Genomic DNA, 13,845 nt, shown 5'->3' with positions numbered 1-13,845 from the left:
GGACGGTCCTGATCCTTCTTCCTCCTCGTTTTGTTCAAACTGGTCTACCGTTAATCTTTCTTCGTGTAGGCGTTCTATTTCTTTACGGATCTTTCTGCACATGGCTATTATACATTTTTGCCTATCATGTCTCCCTTCTGATATATTCTGGCTCCATCTGGTAAGAGTTTGCATTATTTCCGGATCTACCCCCGGTCGGTCTTGATTTCTGATCACGCAATTTATGAGGAAACGTAACAGTTCCCCCTGTATCTCCACTTTCTGGTATTCCATAGCTCTGTTAATACATTCAGAGTATCGCCCTGTTTGGACATAATGATATATATTATCTAGATGCGCAGTTATTCCTGGTAACTTCCCTAAATACACCGCGGCTCGTCTGATACGTAATGATGCCAGGATCATTTCGTCCTCTTTTCCGGGCACAGGGTCATATCTACAATCTACTAGAAGTTCCTTAAGCGTGCGGGCATTTATGAGTTTGGGGGTACGTGGATGTGCTGACTCTTGAAAAGTAAGTTTATTTATTCTAGGTGGCGTAGAAAAGATATTGGTAGCACCTCCGGTAGCCCCGTCTGGGGTATCGGGTGTGAAAGGATTCGTTGAACGTGATACAGCAACTATAGGTGTGGATACAGCTATAGAAGTAGCTGTAGGGACAGATGCAGAAACAGATGTGCTTGCCGGAACTTGTGTCAGAACTTGTTGCTGTAGGGATACGGGTACTGGATCTTGGCGTTGAACCTCCCTGGCAGGCGGTCTATGTGGGGCGGGATTAGCATACTCGGGAGCTGCGTCATCTAAATATGAGGAAAGAAAAACATCTTCTGCGGTTCTAGGATGCCCCTTAGGATGTACCTTTATTGGAAATAATGGGGTTGGCAAGTCTTTTGGTATCCCTGGAGTAGCCTTAGGTAATCCTTCAGCCAGAAGGGGATACATACCATTCATAAGGGCATTTCTTTGTCTGTCTACTTGTTCTGATTTCACTCGTGCACCTTCTTCAATTAATAGATTTTCTTGAACTTTATTTGAATTCTCTTTACTCTTCTCTTCCTGTCTACGTGCTTTTTCTGTACGTCTATACGATTCTTTACGCCATAATTCAATGGCGTCTTTCTGTGATTGTCTAGCTTTCTTTTTCCATAATTCTTCCTCTACTTTCACGATGCACTCTGCATCCCAGGTCCCTGCTGCGGGCCACCTCTGACTTTCTGGTAATTCCTTAGTGTAGTCTACCCATAAATCGAGAAACAATATGGCGTCTAGGCCATGTTTATGATACATGAAGTACCCTGGAGTGTCCCTAGGAGGAATGGGAACAGCTTCTTCGAGTACCCCTTTTCTAGTTGTGATCTGTCTTAGTTTCGAAAAGAGCGGCATATTGAGAACTGGTCTGCTACTTGATCTTGAACAAACTTAATACAATAAAACACAATAATGAACAGTCATTCATACCACAATATGCAGGACGTATCAATACATTTAACATTTAACATTTAAAATGAGCAGCGGTGATGATGACGATGATCTAAGAAAAACTTAATCACTAAAACATAATACTCGACATTAACTGACTTATTCTGAACTTATATACTTGATATACTAGATATACTGCTAAACAGTACAGATACACTGCTGAAAGAGTGCAGACCGGATTTGTGTACCCAAACCCGTCTGGACCGGCACAACTTATGTGCACGCCAGAACGCCTCCCCAGTAATGGTACTCACCGGGTAGCTCGGAACGGAAGGCCTCGGAAACTGAACTGAACTTGAACCGGACTGGACTCGACTCGAACACTTCGGACACTGGACTCGACTTGGGACTTCGGAAACTGGTGGGCCTCTGTATACCTCGGATCTTGCTCTCTCAGCTAGGCTCTGGTCGGGATACTTCGCACTTCTCACCGCCTCGTCTGGGTGTTGATCGCAGCCTCGGTCGCCCCCGCTTGACCGGAGGGAGATACAGGAAATCCTGCTGGTACGCGTTGTTGTCCGTCCAGCTGTGGCAGGAGACCGGGCCTGCAACGCACCGCCGGCGCGTGAGATGAGAAAGTGTCCCTGTTCGAGCGCCATTCATGTGGTAAATAATTTAATTACCGGGACTTAATTTGATACAGAAACATAATAAAATAGCTCAGTAAATAAGAGGCAGAATCCGTGGTATTAGAGGTTCGGAATGGGCTTTATTCCAATGGTCGATTATAATCGGTTGCTCCAGGTTCCATCACCACGAAGGTTCAGGAAGTGAAGTACATACGTTATTGACAATCAATTACTTTTATACAATAAGCATTACAGTGAAGCAAATACAAGAGGCGTAACAATTGATAGTGGAGATAATATATTCATACGTGGCAAAGATAGGCGTAATTGGGTGTGTTTAGAGAACGTCATCAGATGTGATGTCATAAGAGGGTGGTTACATGAAAGAATTTCGCAATGTCAGCAGAAATACTTGACAGAAATGCGCGCGCAGCAGCATGACGTGTAATTGACGTGCAACTAGGGGGTGAAGGGGACTTGACATTTTAGCTCTACATGTGGCGACAGAAGTCTGGAGGGTCAAGTCAACCTAATCCCAAATCATATCTAACATCCTATGTTTAAAGAACTAAGTTATCCAAAAGAGAGGTCTCTTCGAGTAGAATCTTATTCTATACTGACTATACTGACTATTAGTGCGTGTACAAGCGTCTAAGTGTCTATACTAGATGCGAGGGCGGAATCTTCCATAGTAACAGGGCTATGAATTACTTGCATGAAGACAGAGAAGCCGGGCCTTTTCTCGGTAGCTGGCAGAATGTTTACTTAAGCTACTAGACAGGAATGCATTGGGCAGGGAGTGGAGCAGATAATTTTCGAAGGTGAAATACAGTTTTTGGCAGGCAGCAGGCTGATGTCAGGCTTCGTGAGCCGCGCAGAGAATGAGACAAAGTTCATGGTCACAGATGCAGGCTCAGACTGGAGCTTTCAGAGGCAGAAGGCAAGAAGAGTTTGATGACAGAATCAGGGCCTACTTGCCTGGACTGTATAAATGGCATAAGTGAACCATATAAAGGCGGTGGCCTTTCGTACTTAGGAATGGAATATCCGGCCTATTCATGGCGGGTCTGACAGAGGACACGTTAACGGTGGACGCACATGTATTTGCGTCTTCATAACTGGAACTGGAGGGAACATACATGTACTTGTAACATGCACATAGAACCGTTGGGGTCCAAGATAGGGGACATAACTGACCAGAAAAATCCATATTTCCACACACGGATGCGGATGTTATTCCAGCAGGACCGGTTCTCTAGGTCCTCTGTGTGGGCCTGGAGGGCCAGGTTCTGTTCACGCAGTTTAAGGACTTCTTGCTGGAGGCGCTCCATTTCTTAGTCACTGCCCGCCACGTGGTCTTCCAACGTGTTTATTCTTTCCCCCAGAGAATCCACATTGCGCTGGACTTCTTTCATGTTCGCTGAGTACTCCCATTTCATGGTGATCAGATCCTCGTGGAGTGATGAGAATAGCGACTCTAAGAAGGATTGGCTGATTGGATCTTCCGGAACCACACCGCCTTCAGCCACATCCGGGTGCTTTGTCGGTGGCGGGCCTTCCATTTTCTGAGCCGCCGGCTTGAGAAGAAAATCTTTGACTGACCTGCCTTTCGGGCCGCCATTTCTTATGTTCTGTGGGGCCTTTCAGTATAAGCGGCGACCCGGAGTGGGCGGCCTACCAGGCAGGATGGCGCAGGAGGACTCAGATATGCCAAGGTGCCAGTGTGCCATGCTCTTTGTGCCCACTCTCACCCGTGGATGCTGGCAAGTACGTGCTCGTTGTGCCACTAGAGGCTCAGCTTTGCGTCAGCCCTACGTAAGATCCAGTGGAGGCGAGTGCAAGGGTGTCTAAATAGTAGTGCAGTAGGGCCCTTCAACTGCTTTATGTTTGCTTATGCCCCATGTAGGGAAGCCACTCAGTCCCAGTAGTGTTCGTGGAGCGCCGGTCTCCGACCCCTCAGACGTGTGCAGGCACAGAGGAAGCCCAACAAGGCCAGCCAGCAAGGAGCCCCCATGGAGCGTGCAGCCCGGGCTTGCCCCCAATGCCTCTGATTTGTAGCTGTGCTATGCTGCTGGGGGCACTAACTAAGCCTAGGCGTAAATTTCATTCCCCTCGCGGTATTTGTGATATTTTGACATTTCCGCGTTTCACGGAGAACGCGGAAATGTCGAAACGTCCGCGATCTGCCTCGAAAAGGAAGTGTTTTCTTGTTTGCACTTTAAAAATGCGTTCTGGCACGCGCTGTAGCGACTTACCGGGTCCCTGCATTTGCTGACGAGTTTTCCTATCCGTTTGCGTGTGCCACGAGATGTTGGATTGTTGGTGGCTGGTCGCGCTATCCCTCGAGCGTTTGCGATCGCGAACACGTCATTCGACCCGGAACAGGAAATAAGCATCACGAGCAAGATGGCCGCACCCATTAGCGACCGCATGGGCAAGTTAGAGATATATTTCCCCGCAAGCACGCAAAAACACATCGCGAACGGGCGGGAAAAGCAATCTCCGCGTTTGTGCGAAAGTTCCGCGTGCTCACGGAGATTTGGAGCAATTTTGCGATAATTTGCGGAGGGCAACTTCTCAAATTCCATCCTCCCCTAGCGCTAACAGGTGCAGAGCAACGTAGTGGTGGCGGCCCCGTATGCCAGCCTAGAGGCTAGAGACCACGTGAGTGCCCTTCCCTTCCAATGCGGGGGAGTCTATGTGCTGCGGGACCCTCTGTCTGCCAGATGCTAATGGCCGCCCTTCAGGCTAATGGTGCTGCAGTGAAAGCCTGCCTGGGCCGGCCAGACCGTGGGCCCCGGGGAAGAGCGCGTCCCAAGCTCACCTTCTTCACTGCCAACGGGACCCGGGTCAGCGCCGCCCGGAACGTTGCCGGAGGGCGGGTGTGGTGTTCTGGTGTCGGCTCCCTTATAACTCTCCGAGGCCCGCCGGAAAGTCTGCTCTAGCTTCAGGTGTGGTCCATTCAGGGCCTTCAACAGTGCGAGGCCCCCCTTCTTTGGTATGTATCCGGTCTGTATCCCTGAAGTTGTTGGCTCTGAGGAGGCCCGGCCAGGCCTGCCGAGCCGGGACCTCATGCAGGTTGTGTCTCCCGGATCTCCGTCCGCCACCTCCAATGTGTGCTCCTCCGGCTGTCGTCCGGGACTCTGCGGACTGAACGATGCGTGATGGCACCGGCAGCCCCCTAATCCTGCTCCGGGGGGCGCCCTGGGCTCCCACAGGGGTTAAGAGGTTCGGGCTCACGGTCTCGGCCGCCCTCGGAGCTCTGGCGCAATCCCAGCTGCTCCGCCTCAGGCTCCTCGCAGCCCCACTCCTCGGGGATCGGGACACCACTTCGTCCCTGGGTGTGCCGCAGCTCTCCCTCGACCTCTCGGGCTGGCTCTGGCGTTGCTGTGGTCACTGGAAGCGCAAAGACAAGCCCAGTGGGAGCGGAGAGCTGAACGGCCATGCCTATCGAGATGCCATCTTGGCCACGCCCCCTTGAACCTTTGTAATGTCACTGCCCCTATCGGTGGAATTGATCAAGAGTTTCCTCCCCGAGCGATAGCCTGCCTGCTACGCACCCTCCCACCTGTGACCTGTCAATCAGCAATCCTGGACCTTGCTCTGAGGTTCTGCTTGACTACATATTTGGGAGTCTGGATCACAACGGGTGAATCTGCTAATAAGGACAAGATTTAATTTTCATCGACAAATGCATCGTTTTCTATATTAACATTAACATGGTGGTCTTTCCCATTGGAAAGCACTGGGTTAGATTATTCCACCTTAAACTGCCTAGCTGCAGTTTGGGCGTTTCTAGAACAATGGTTCAAATTCTCAAATTATTAGGAGTTTAAAATCCAACCCGATGGTAAAGTCGGATTTTAAATTACTATTTTGAAAATGTCACCTTTAGAACGTTGGCATTTTCCTACCCAAAGTTTCTAGTAGCGGCTTCTGATGAAACCCAGGTCCCATCACCTGAAATATTCTGTTGCCCTCCTGCCAGTTGGTTTGAATTCCTCCCACAAGGAGAACAAAGGGCCTGTTGTTGGGAGGAGGTGTGACCTCCTCCTGATAGGATGACCAGGGGAGTTTATGCCCGCAGATGTCGAGCTTCAAAGGGAGGTCTTCTGTCACAGGCAAATGCGAGTCACACTTTAGTCTGCCCTCTCCTTGTCAAGAAAGTGTAATTATGCATTGCTTTTGCCAAAATGCGTCTGGATAAATTGTATGATGGTATACCTGGCAGTGTGCTCCCTCCCCTCTTTTTGTGTTTGGCTCGTTGGTGAGTTTGTCTGACGAGATCTGAGATACACCTGTGCTCTGGGAGTGATAATGAAACATGAGTAGACCCCCCAAATTTAACTTGGTACTCTTTATTGAAGAAGGACAAATGTATCCTGAAACATGCATCTAGAGATACACAGCACTGTCTGCACCAACAATGGTGAACACTAAAGAATGTCGACTAAAATAAGTGTAATTATGCACAGCATTTGCCACAATGCATCTGGATGAATTGTGTTTTGGTATGCAAAGCAGTGTACCACCTCCCCCTTTTTGTGATTGAGTCCTCTTAGTACATGCCTACTCATAACACTACTCTCCCTCTACTCACCTTTCATCACCCCCTCTGAATAGATGTCTTCTCATCACCCTACTGTGCTCCCTCTACTTGCCTGTCATTGGCCACTCTCAGCACTTGCCTACTGAACACCCTACTCCTCTCCCGCTACTCATCTTTCATTGCCACCCTCAATAGATGCCTACTATAAAAAATTGGGTTGTTAGTTGACTGGGGTGTGAGCGGTGGTCAAGCTGGAACCATAATCCTTGTCAGGGTGAGGCACAAGCCAACCCTAAATTAACCTGTGCTCAACCCTCGGTTTGCTTGGCATTGAGCAGTCAGGCTTAATGTAGAGGCAAGGTATAAAGTATTTGTGCAACACTTCAAACAGTAATAAAGTGAAAACACGTACACAAAAATGAGCCCACACTAAGTTAAAGGCATAGAACTTTCCTTATTCAATAAAACAAGACAAGAATGGCAAGAATTCAATCAGTAGAAACGGAGATATTTAAGTTTAAATATTTTAGTGAAAATAGCGCCAAAAAACACAAAGCACCAGCTGTGGATATCTGGTTGTGGTGGACCAAGACAAAATCACAAGTTCAGGCAGACAGCGGTGGAGTGCAGCCCAGCTACAGGGACCCAGTTAGACCCCCTGAACAGAGTACCTTAAATCCTGGTTTGCAGAGCACTGCGAGGATCCACTTTGAAGATGCATCATGCAGCCTAAGTGATGCGTTGGTTAAGATATATGGCGAGGCAGCGATGCAAGGGCCTGTGTCGTTATTGAGGATCCCATCAACGGGGCTTGTGATGCAAAGTCTGGTATCCAGGATGTGGTGTCCTGTTGGGCGAATGCATAGGGTCCGAAAAGATGCAAGGCTGCAATGCCAAATCTGGCGTCGAGGCTGGTGTTGATGAGGGATGGGAGAACCTGCACCGAGGATGTGTCACACACGGGCGGTTCCGATGAGGCTGCAGGTCTTGACAATGGGTGCAAACCAATCAGCAGCGGCACTGTGTCGGTTCTGCCTGGGCTTGCACCTCACAGCTGAGGAGATGCATCGGTTACGTTGTGTTCACTGAGGCTGACAGAGCACCTTAAGCCCACTGCCATGGGTTTACAACTGGGGTGGCACCATTTGGCAGGGTAGACTCACAGATGGCAGAGTCCAGGTGCAGGTTCAAGGTTGTTGGCAGCCTTTGTGTCCCTGAGGCTTCAAACCAGGCGGTCATGCAATTACCCTTTGGAGTCGCTCTGAGGATCCAGGTTCAAGAGATGCAGGTCCAATACTTTTCAAGTAGGAAAGAAGGCAGAAGGCAGCCAGTCAGCATAGCATTGCAGCAGTACTTCAAGTCGCAGTCCAGCAAAGTGGCAGTCCTTTCAGCAGCACAGCAGTCCATCTTCCTGGCAGAGTATCCACAGACCAGAATTGAAATGAAGTGGTGGTGTCTGAGGTATAGTACACATGCCCAGTTGTCCCTATGAAGTGGGGAGAAGCTTCTAGAGGCAGGCCTTTGACATTCACAGATACCCTAACCTGGCTCCAGACTAACTTCAGGGGGAATTCAGCTCATGGTGTGGAGAGAGGACACAGTCTATTCAAGTGTAAGTGGGGTTGGCTTCAGCTCCTCACTCTCGTCCTGCCATTGATGGCCCATTCAGACACTCTAAGCTCCCTACTGTGTCTGGCTGTCTAGGCTGAATACACAAAGCCCTACTATCATCCAAAGTTAGCAAACAGGAAGCTTGAAGGCAGAAAGTTAGGGGGAAACCAGGCCAAGGATGCCAGGTCTAACACCTACTTTTCACTATACTGCTCTTCCTCTACTCACCTCTCATTGGCCCCTCTCAGCATATGCCTACTGAAGGCCTTAATCCGCTCCTTCTACTCAGCTCTCACCGGCTCCTCTCAGTACATTTTGCAAAAATGTGGACTGCTAAAGGTACCTCTCCTCACCCATAGGCTGGTTCCTGTAAACCTTCTAGTTAAATAGGCAATATTGTTGCCCACCTCCCCGGATCAACCGCCCCAAATCTAAACTTCTAAATTCATACGCAAACAGATTGGCAACAACAACCAAAGTATAACAGTCTTTAAGTCCAAATAACCAAGGAAGTCCACACTTCTTTTTTAGATGGATCCTTTATTCTTTTTCCAGTAAACAGCATATGACTCAGCAAGACAGCTAACACGTTTCACTGTTGTATCACAAGCTTCATCAGGGCTGCAATTATCAAAAGCGTGTTTTTATTTGCTATTAAACATATAGGATTTATACAAAATACTCTTAAAACTAGTAGCAACCCCTATTGAGGCAAAATGTATAAAACAAAGAACATGAAAAGGTGAAAGGAACAGACCTTAATGAAGCTAAGCAATACAAAGCAAATCTATTATATTTGGATAAGTGATGCTGAATCTTTTAACTTGGAAAACTGTGGCTAAATCTTACAAATCAAGATATGTCTAACTGGTGATCAAAATGTGAATATGTGACTGGTAATTACAGTCTGCATCTGTGTGGATCATTATGTAGTGTTTATGATCAAATGATCGACTTCACTTTACAGATCCTCAGTTGTCACTTGTGCTCTTTCCTCACTGCAGGCTAAGATCCAGGACTGGCTGGGTCATCCGAGGAGAGAGATGGGATACATTCTGGAGTCTAAACTCAGAAAAGAGGAATATTACACCACTATGAGGGTGAGTGGCAGCCGTGAGTCCTGTGCAGATAAAGATTTATCATTGTGTATGTGCGGTTTGTGCATGTGCCTGTCTAGTTTGGAGATGCAAAGAGGCCTCTGGTTTACCCTCTAGCCTGGGTCATACCTCCAAGGGGTAAATGTACTGGCGGGGAGCCATGGTCCGAGGGTTTGCGACCCAGATCTTTCCAAGGGTCTTCCTGAAAGAAGCAAAAGCAAGAATTACTCTCCCAACCTTTAAGCAATAATTCCATGATTACATGGCCTGTGTCGGAGTAAGTATGCATGGACCTTAGGCATCTGGTTTTAAATGTGTCCATGGAGACATTTGTCTATTTATTTGTATGCATGTGGCTGTGTTTGTGTGTGCATGGTAACAATCAGTTGTGGGAGTGCATGCATCTGTGTGTGTGTTTTCATATGTGTGTATGCGTTATTAGTCATATCTTTGTGAGCGTGCTCTTACCTGGGTCTGTTTGTACCTGTCTGTGTATAGGTTTGTGTATGTCTGGGTGTGGAAGAATTTGTGAGTATATGCATCACTGGGTCAATAGTGCATCTCTTTGAGTGTGTACGCAACTGGATTTGTATATGAATGTGTCAGGAATTATCTGTCAGTAAGTTTGGACAGCAACTGAGTATGAATGTGTGTATGCATTTTTCTGTGTGTCTTTGCACTGTTACTTTGCTATCATAATCTGAATTCCAAAATGTCTTCTAGAACACATCTTGATTCCAGAATATTGACTACAGTATTGACAAAGGGTGCTTACTATTGGCTTGTCACTAGCCACAGAATAATGTCTTTGTAACATGCCAGTGGATAAGTGGTGTACTGAGCATGACGAGGGAATGTGTTATTGTAGTCACTATTGAATTGGTGGCCTTTTATTGTTGACGCTTGTGCCTGTTGACCTTTGTTGAGTTTAGATTATGTCCTAAAGCGTTGTAAAGGTGCCGTGTCAGTTTGGATATTTTCTAAGTAATGTCAATTTTATCTCCTTGGGTAAGAGATGTACTTCTCAAATAATTTCTAATCAAGAATAATACAAGGTATTGATGTGTTTTGGAGAAATGTTGGATCAGCTAAGGTCCTGCATAAGTGATTAGTTCATGTTCTGGATGGGTTTAGAAGAACTGAGATGCATCATCAGTGATTCTTTCCTCTTCTTGATGGGTCTTGTATAAAACCAGCTGAAATCCACAGTCAGTGACTATTTTATGAGTCTGTCTGTAACACATTATGGGAAGCCCTTAATACAGTATTTAGGGAGAAAGACAAATCCTATGTAGCCCATAACAATTGATTAAAAGATGCAGAGGTTAGCAATGTTAAAACAAAAATACTCAAAATCTACTATGAAGACCTCACTACCACTGGAATTAGAGATCTCTAGAGAATCTCTCTGACAATTGACATTAGACACAGCTAGATTAACATGGATAGCATCTCTACGGAGAGTATGTGAGATGAGGACAAATCGTGTAAACTGTTGTACTAGTTGACACAGAGGGACCACCTCTAGACCAGTCCCCTATATCCGAGACACTTCCAGAATATTGCGAACAGATACCCTTGACATAGCCGATGTAGTCACAGACTAATATCACTCTTTGTATGTATTACTCCAGGCCCATTCCCAAAATAGAACACCTGTCTCACCCGAAAGGTGACCTTCCCCTTCAAGGTATATCCAATGATTTTTAGAACAAACTTCAATCTTCACTCACTGAAGATGAGTTTGCCAGTGTCTTGGTTGGAATGCAAACCGGTAAGACGCAGGCCAAAACAGATTCAAGTCATTTCTGCAGATTGCATCAAATACGTCACCTCACCTGCTGTATGTTGGATGAAGCCAGTTTGAACAGGTCTTTGCCTGGAGAGCTCCAATCAGCTACAATAACACTTTTACTTAAACCCGGCAAATCGCCCGACATCTGTCAATTGTTTAGGCCAATCTCAATAATTAAGTTAGAAGCCAAGGTCCTTGCCAAGGCATTGGCCAACAGGTTGATGAGGGAAATTGGCTCCTTGATATGAAGAGACCAAAATGGTTCACGCCAAACAGGGCAATAGTCATTGCATCCGAAGAGTTCAGACTGCATCTCACGTGAATGCGGGACTTCTCTGGCCCAGTGCGCTATGGCTCCTTGATTTTGTAAAGGCCTTTGATTCTCTGGTCTGGCCCCCATGCAGCATGTTCTTACTTGATTGAACTTCAAGCCTTACTTTCTCGCATACATACATTTATTGTATTATATTCTCATCCAGAGTTAGAATGAATAGTGTTTTGTCTTCTGCATTTTTTCCCTTTTTATTCTTCCTCACCTTCAATCTTTGGCAACAAGGAATGGGATGATGGGCTGGTACAATAATTGCACCGGAATTATGAAGACCATTTTTCTCTGTACTCCTTTTTTGCGATATACCAGGTGGATGAATCAGAGACTTAAGCAGATGCTGCATTTATATGGGCAGTAATCAGGACTCCGCGTGAACTGAGATAAATCTATTCTGGTTTAGAGAAGGAGGGAGGTTTGAGAGGAGTGTAGAACCAAGAAAAGCCCACCTCAAGGAGGAGTGGGGGCTTGGTGGTGCAGGAATCGCCTGAGTCTACTCTTACCCTCCTTATATAATAAAGTGGACCCGGAAACCTTCGTCTGCAGAGAGAACCACCTTTATTACAGTAGCCCGGGCTATGGAACAGAATCCCAAGCTAGTCAGAGACAAAACCCAGGAGGCTGCTGCTTTACTCCACAGCGAACAAGCCTTATATACATTTTTACTCCACTCTTTTGGTATTCAGTCCATTGTTCAATCAAGGCGGTGTTTGCAGTTGATAACCTGATCAAGGCGATGTTTGTAGTTGATGACCTGATCAAGGCTCGGCATTCAGACCGTTGTTCAATCAGCTTGATCAAGGCTCTGCATTCAGATCATTGTTGAATCAGCTTGATCAAGGCTCGGTCAGTCAGACCATTGTCCAGATAACCTGATCAGGGTGTCAAGGATGTTTATATATTCACATTAAAGGTTAAATGAAAAAAACTTTTTTTCGATACCTGGAAGGGTAGAGAGGTTACAGAGTTAGAGTAACTCCTCCTGTTTATAATCAATTAATCACTTAAATTACTCTAACAAATCAAACGTGGTTGATATGGATGCGCTTCAGTGGGGAGAGATGTGAAGGATTTAGATAAGGTAAACTCTTTACGTCTTCACCAAAAGGTGAGCAAGGAAAATCTTCCTTTTTGTTTATTTACCCTCACACACCCTAGTGGTGTCATGCTTCATCATCGGGTCACCCCGACGCCTATAAGTCGGGGTGGGCTCAACCACAGTGTTGGGAGCTCTTGTTAGAAGTTTTTGACCTGGGGGGCTGAAAAGTTAAAATACCTCAGACAGATCCCCGGTATCCCTTTATTCTTGGGTCTGTCTGGGTTACTAAAAAAGAATATTGGGTCTTATTGGGAGTCTTATGGTCCTAAGACCCTAGTGCCAACATGTTTCAGTCCAATAATGGCTGTAAAGGTCCTGGACTTTCTTCAGGGCAAAGTAGGCCTCCCTAGGAGACAGGACAGACGGGAATTCCCTATCCTGTACGTAGTGCAAGGGCAGAGTAGCTGCTCCTTGTTTAAGTGATTGATGATTTATCAATCATGTGTTATACTCCATCAAAGTCTTGAATGGTTTCTGTGTCTCAGGGGACCGAAAAGCATCTAGGGGTAGCTCTATAGTCAAACCTTCGTCAAGAGTCCTGCCCCGCATGCACACCTACTTGGCTTCGGTTCCCGGCTTTCGTCAAGGATGTTTACCAAGCAGGAAGCAGAAGATGAAAAACAAGCTTGTTTACACAGGGAGTAGGTGTCTCATGGCTTTCTGTTGATGAATTGGCTAACTGTAAAGAACAGGGGGACTTGGGTATGCGATAGTTTTGAGCGTCAGCAGAAATGGAGGCTGTAGGCAGGGTTTTGTCACGAGATGGCAAGGAAATGGAGGAATGTAAGGAAATGAATAGTAAAAACTCATTTTCTTCAGACCCTCCTTTTGCCATTGAGTGGCAAAACATGTTTCTTAGGAAATGTCTATCTGCATTAGGTCGCCAATCGCTTGTTGAAGCATTATCCTTACGTTGGTGTCACGTGTACTGACCGGGGAACTTTTAAGGGGCTGTGTACACATAGCACAAAGCATAGGCAAGCACTGGATACATAGGCAGCATGAGACGATGACTGCTATTCCCAAGGCAAGAAAAATGAGAAACCCCATCCCCATCTGGAAAGGAGGCCCCAAATCCAGCCCATGAGGGACCAGTCGTCTTGTTGCTGATGAATCTCTGAGGAAAGTTTATGCAGATGTTGGATAGCTTGATAGACTGATGGAGCGTTATCAGGTATGTAAATGCAGCAGCTGGAGCCGATCAGTTTACATACACCACCACGGTCAGCAAGGATGATCTCAAGCACCATTCGATGTTGTAGCGTCATCCGCGGTCTGCCTGAAGCTCCGAGGTGATGTTGCCCAACGCCCCTACTGT

At 46.6% G+C, this 13,845-nt stretch overlaps 1 protein-coding gene across 3 annotated transcripts in view; it reads left to right on the top strand.

Moving 5' to 3' along the window:
• Positions 1-13,845, top strand: part of LOC146830262 (E3 ubiquitin-protein ligase TRIM39-like) — a 338,681-nt gene that overhangs the window by 65,328 nt on the left and 259,508 nt on the right. For all 3 annotated transcript variants that reach the window (XM_085604457.1, XM_085604460.1, XM_085604458.1), the window contains exon 2: positions 9,213-9,308. In XM_085604457.1, coding sequence (XP_085460583.1) covers positions 9,213-9,308 — 96 coding nt within the window. The remainder of the gene's footprint in view (positions 1-9,212; positions 9,309-13,845) is intronic.

The sequence above is a fragment of the Triturus cristatus genome, chromosome 5_1 (genome assembly GCF_964204655.1).
Source record: "Triturus cristatus chromosome 5_1, aTriCri1.1, whole genome shotgun sequence".
NCBI lineage: Eukaryota > Metazoa > Chordata > Amphibia > Caudata > Salamandridae > Triturus > Triturus cristatus.
This window is presented reverse-complemented; position numbering and strand designations above follow the sequence as displayed.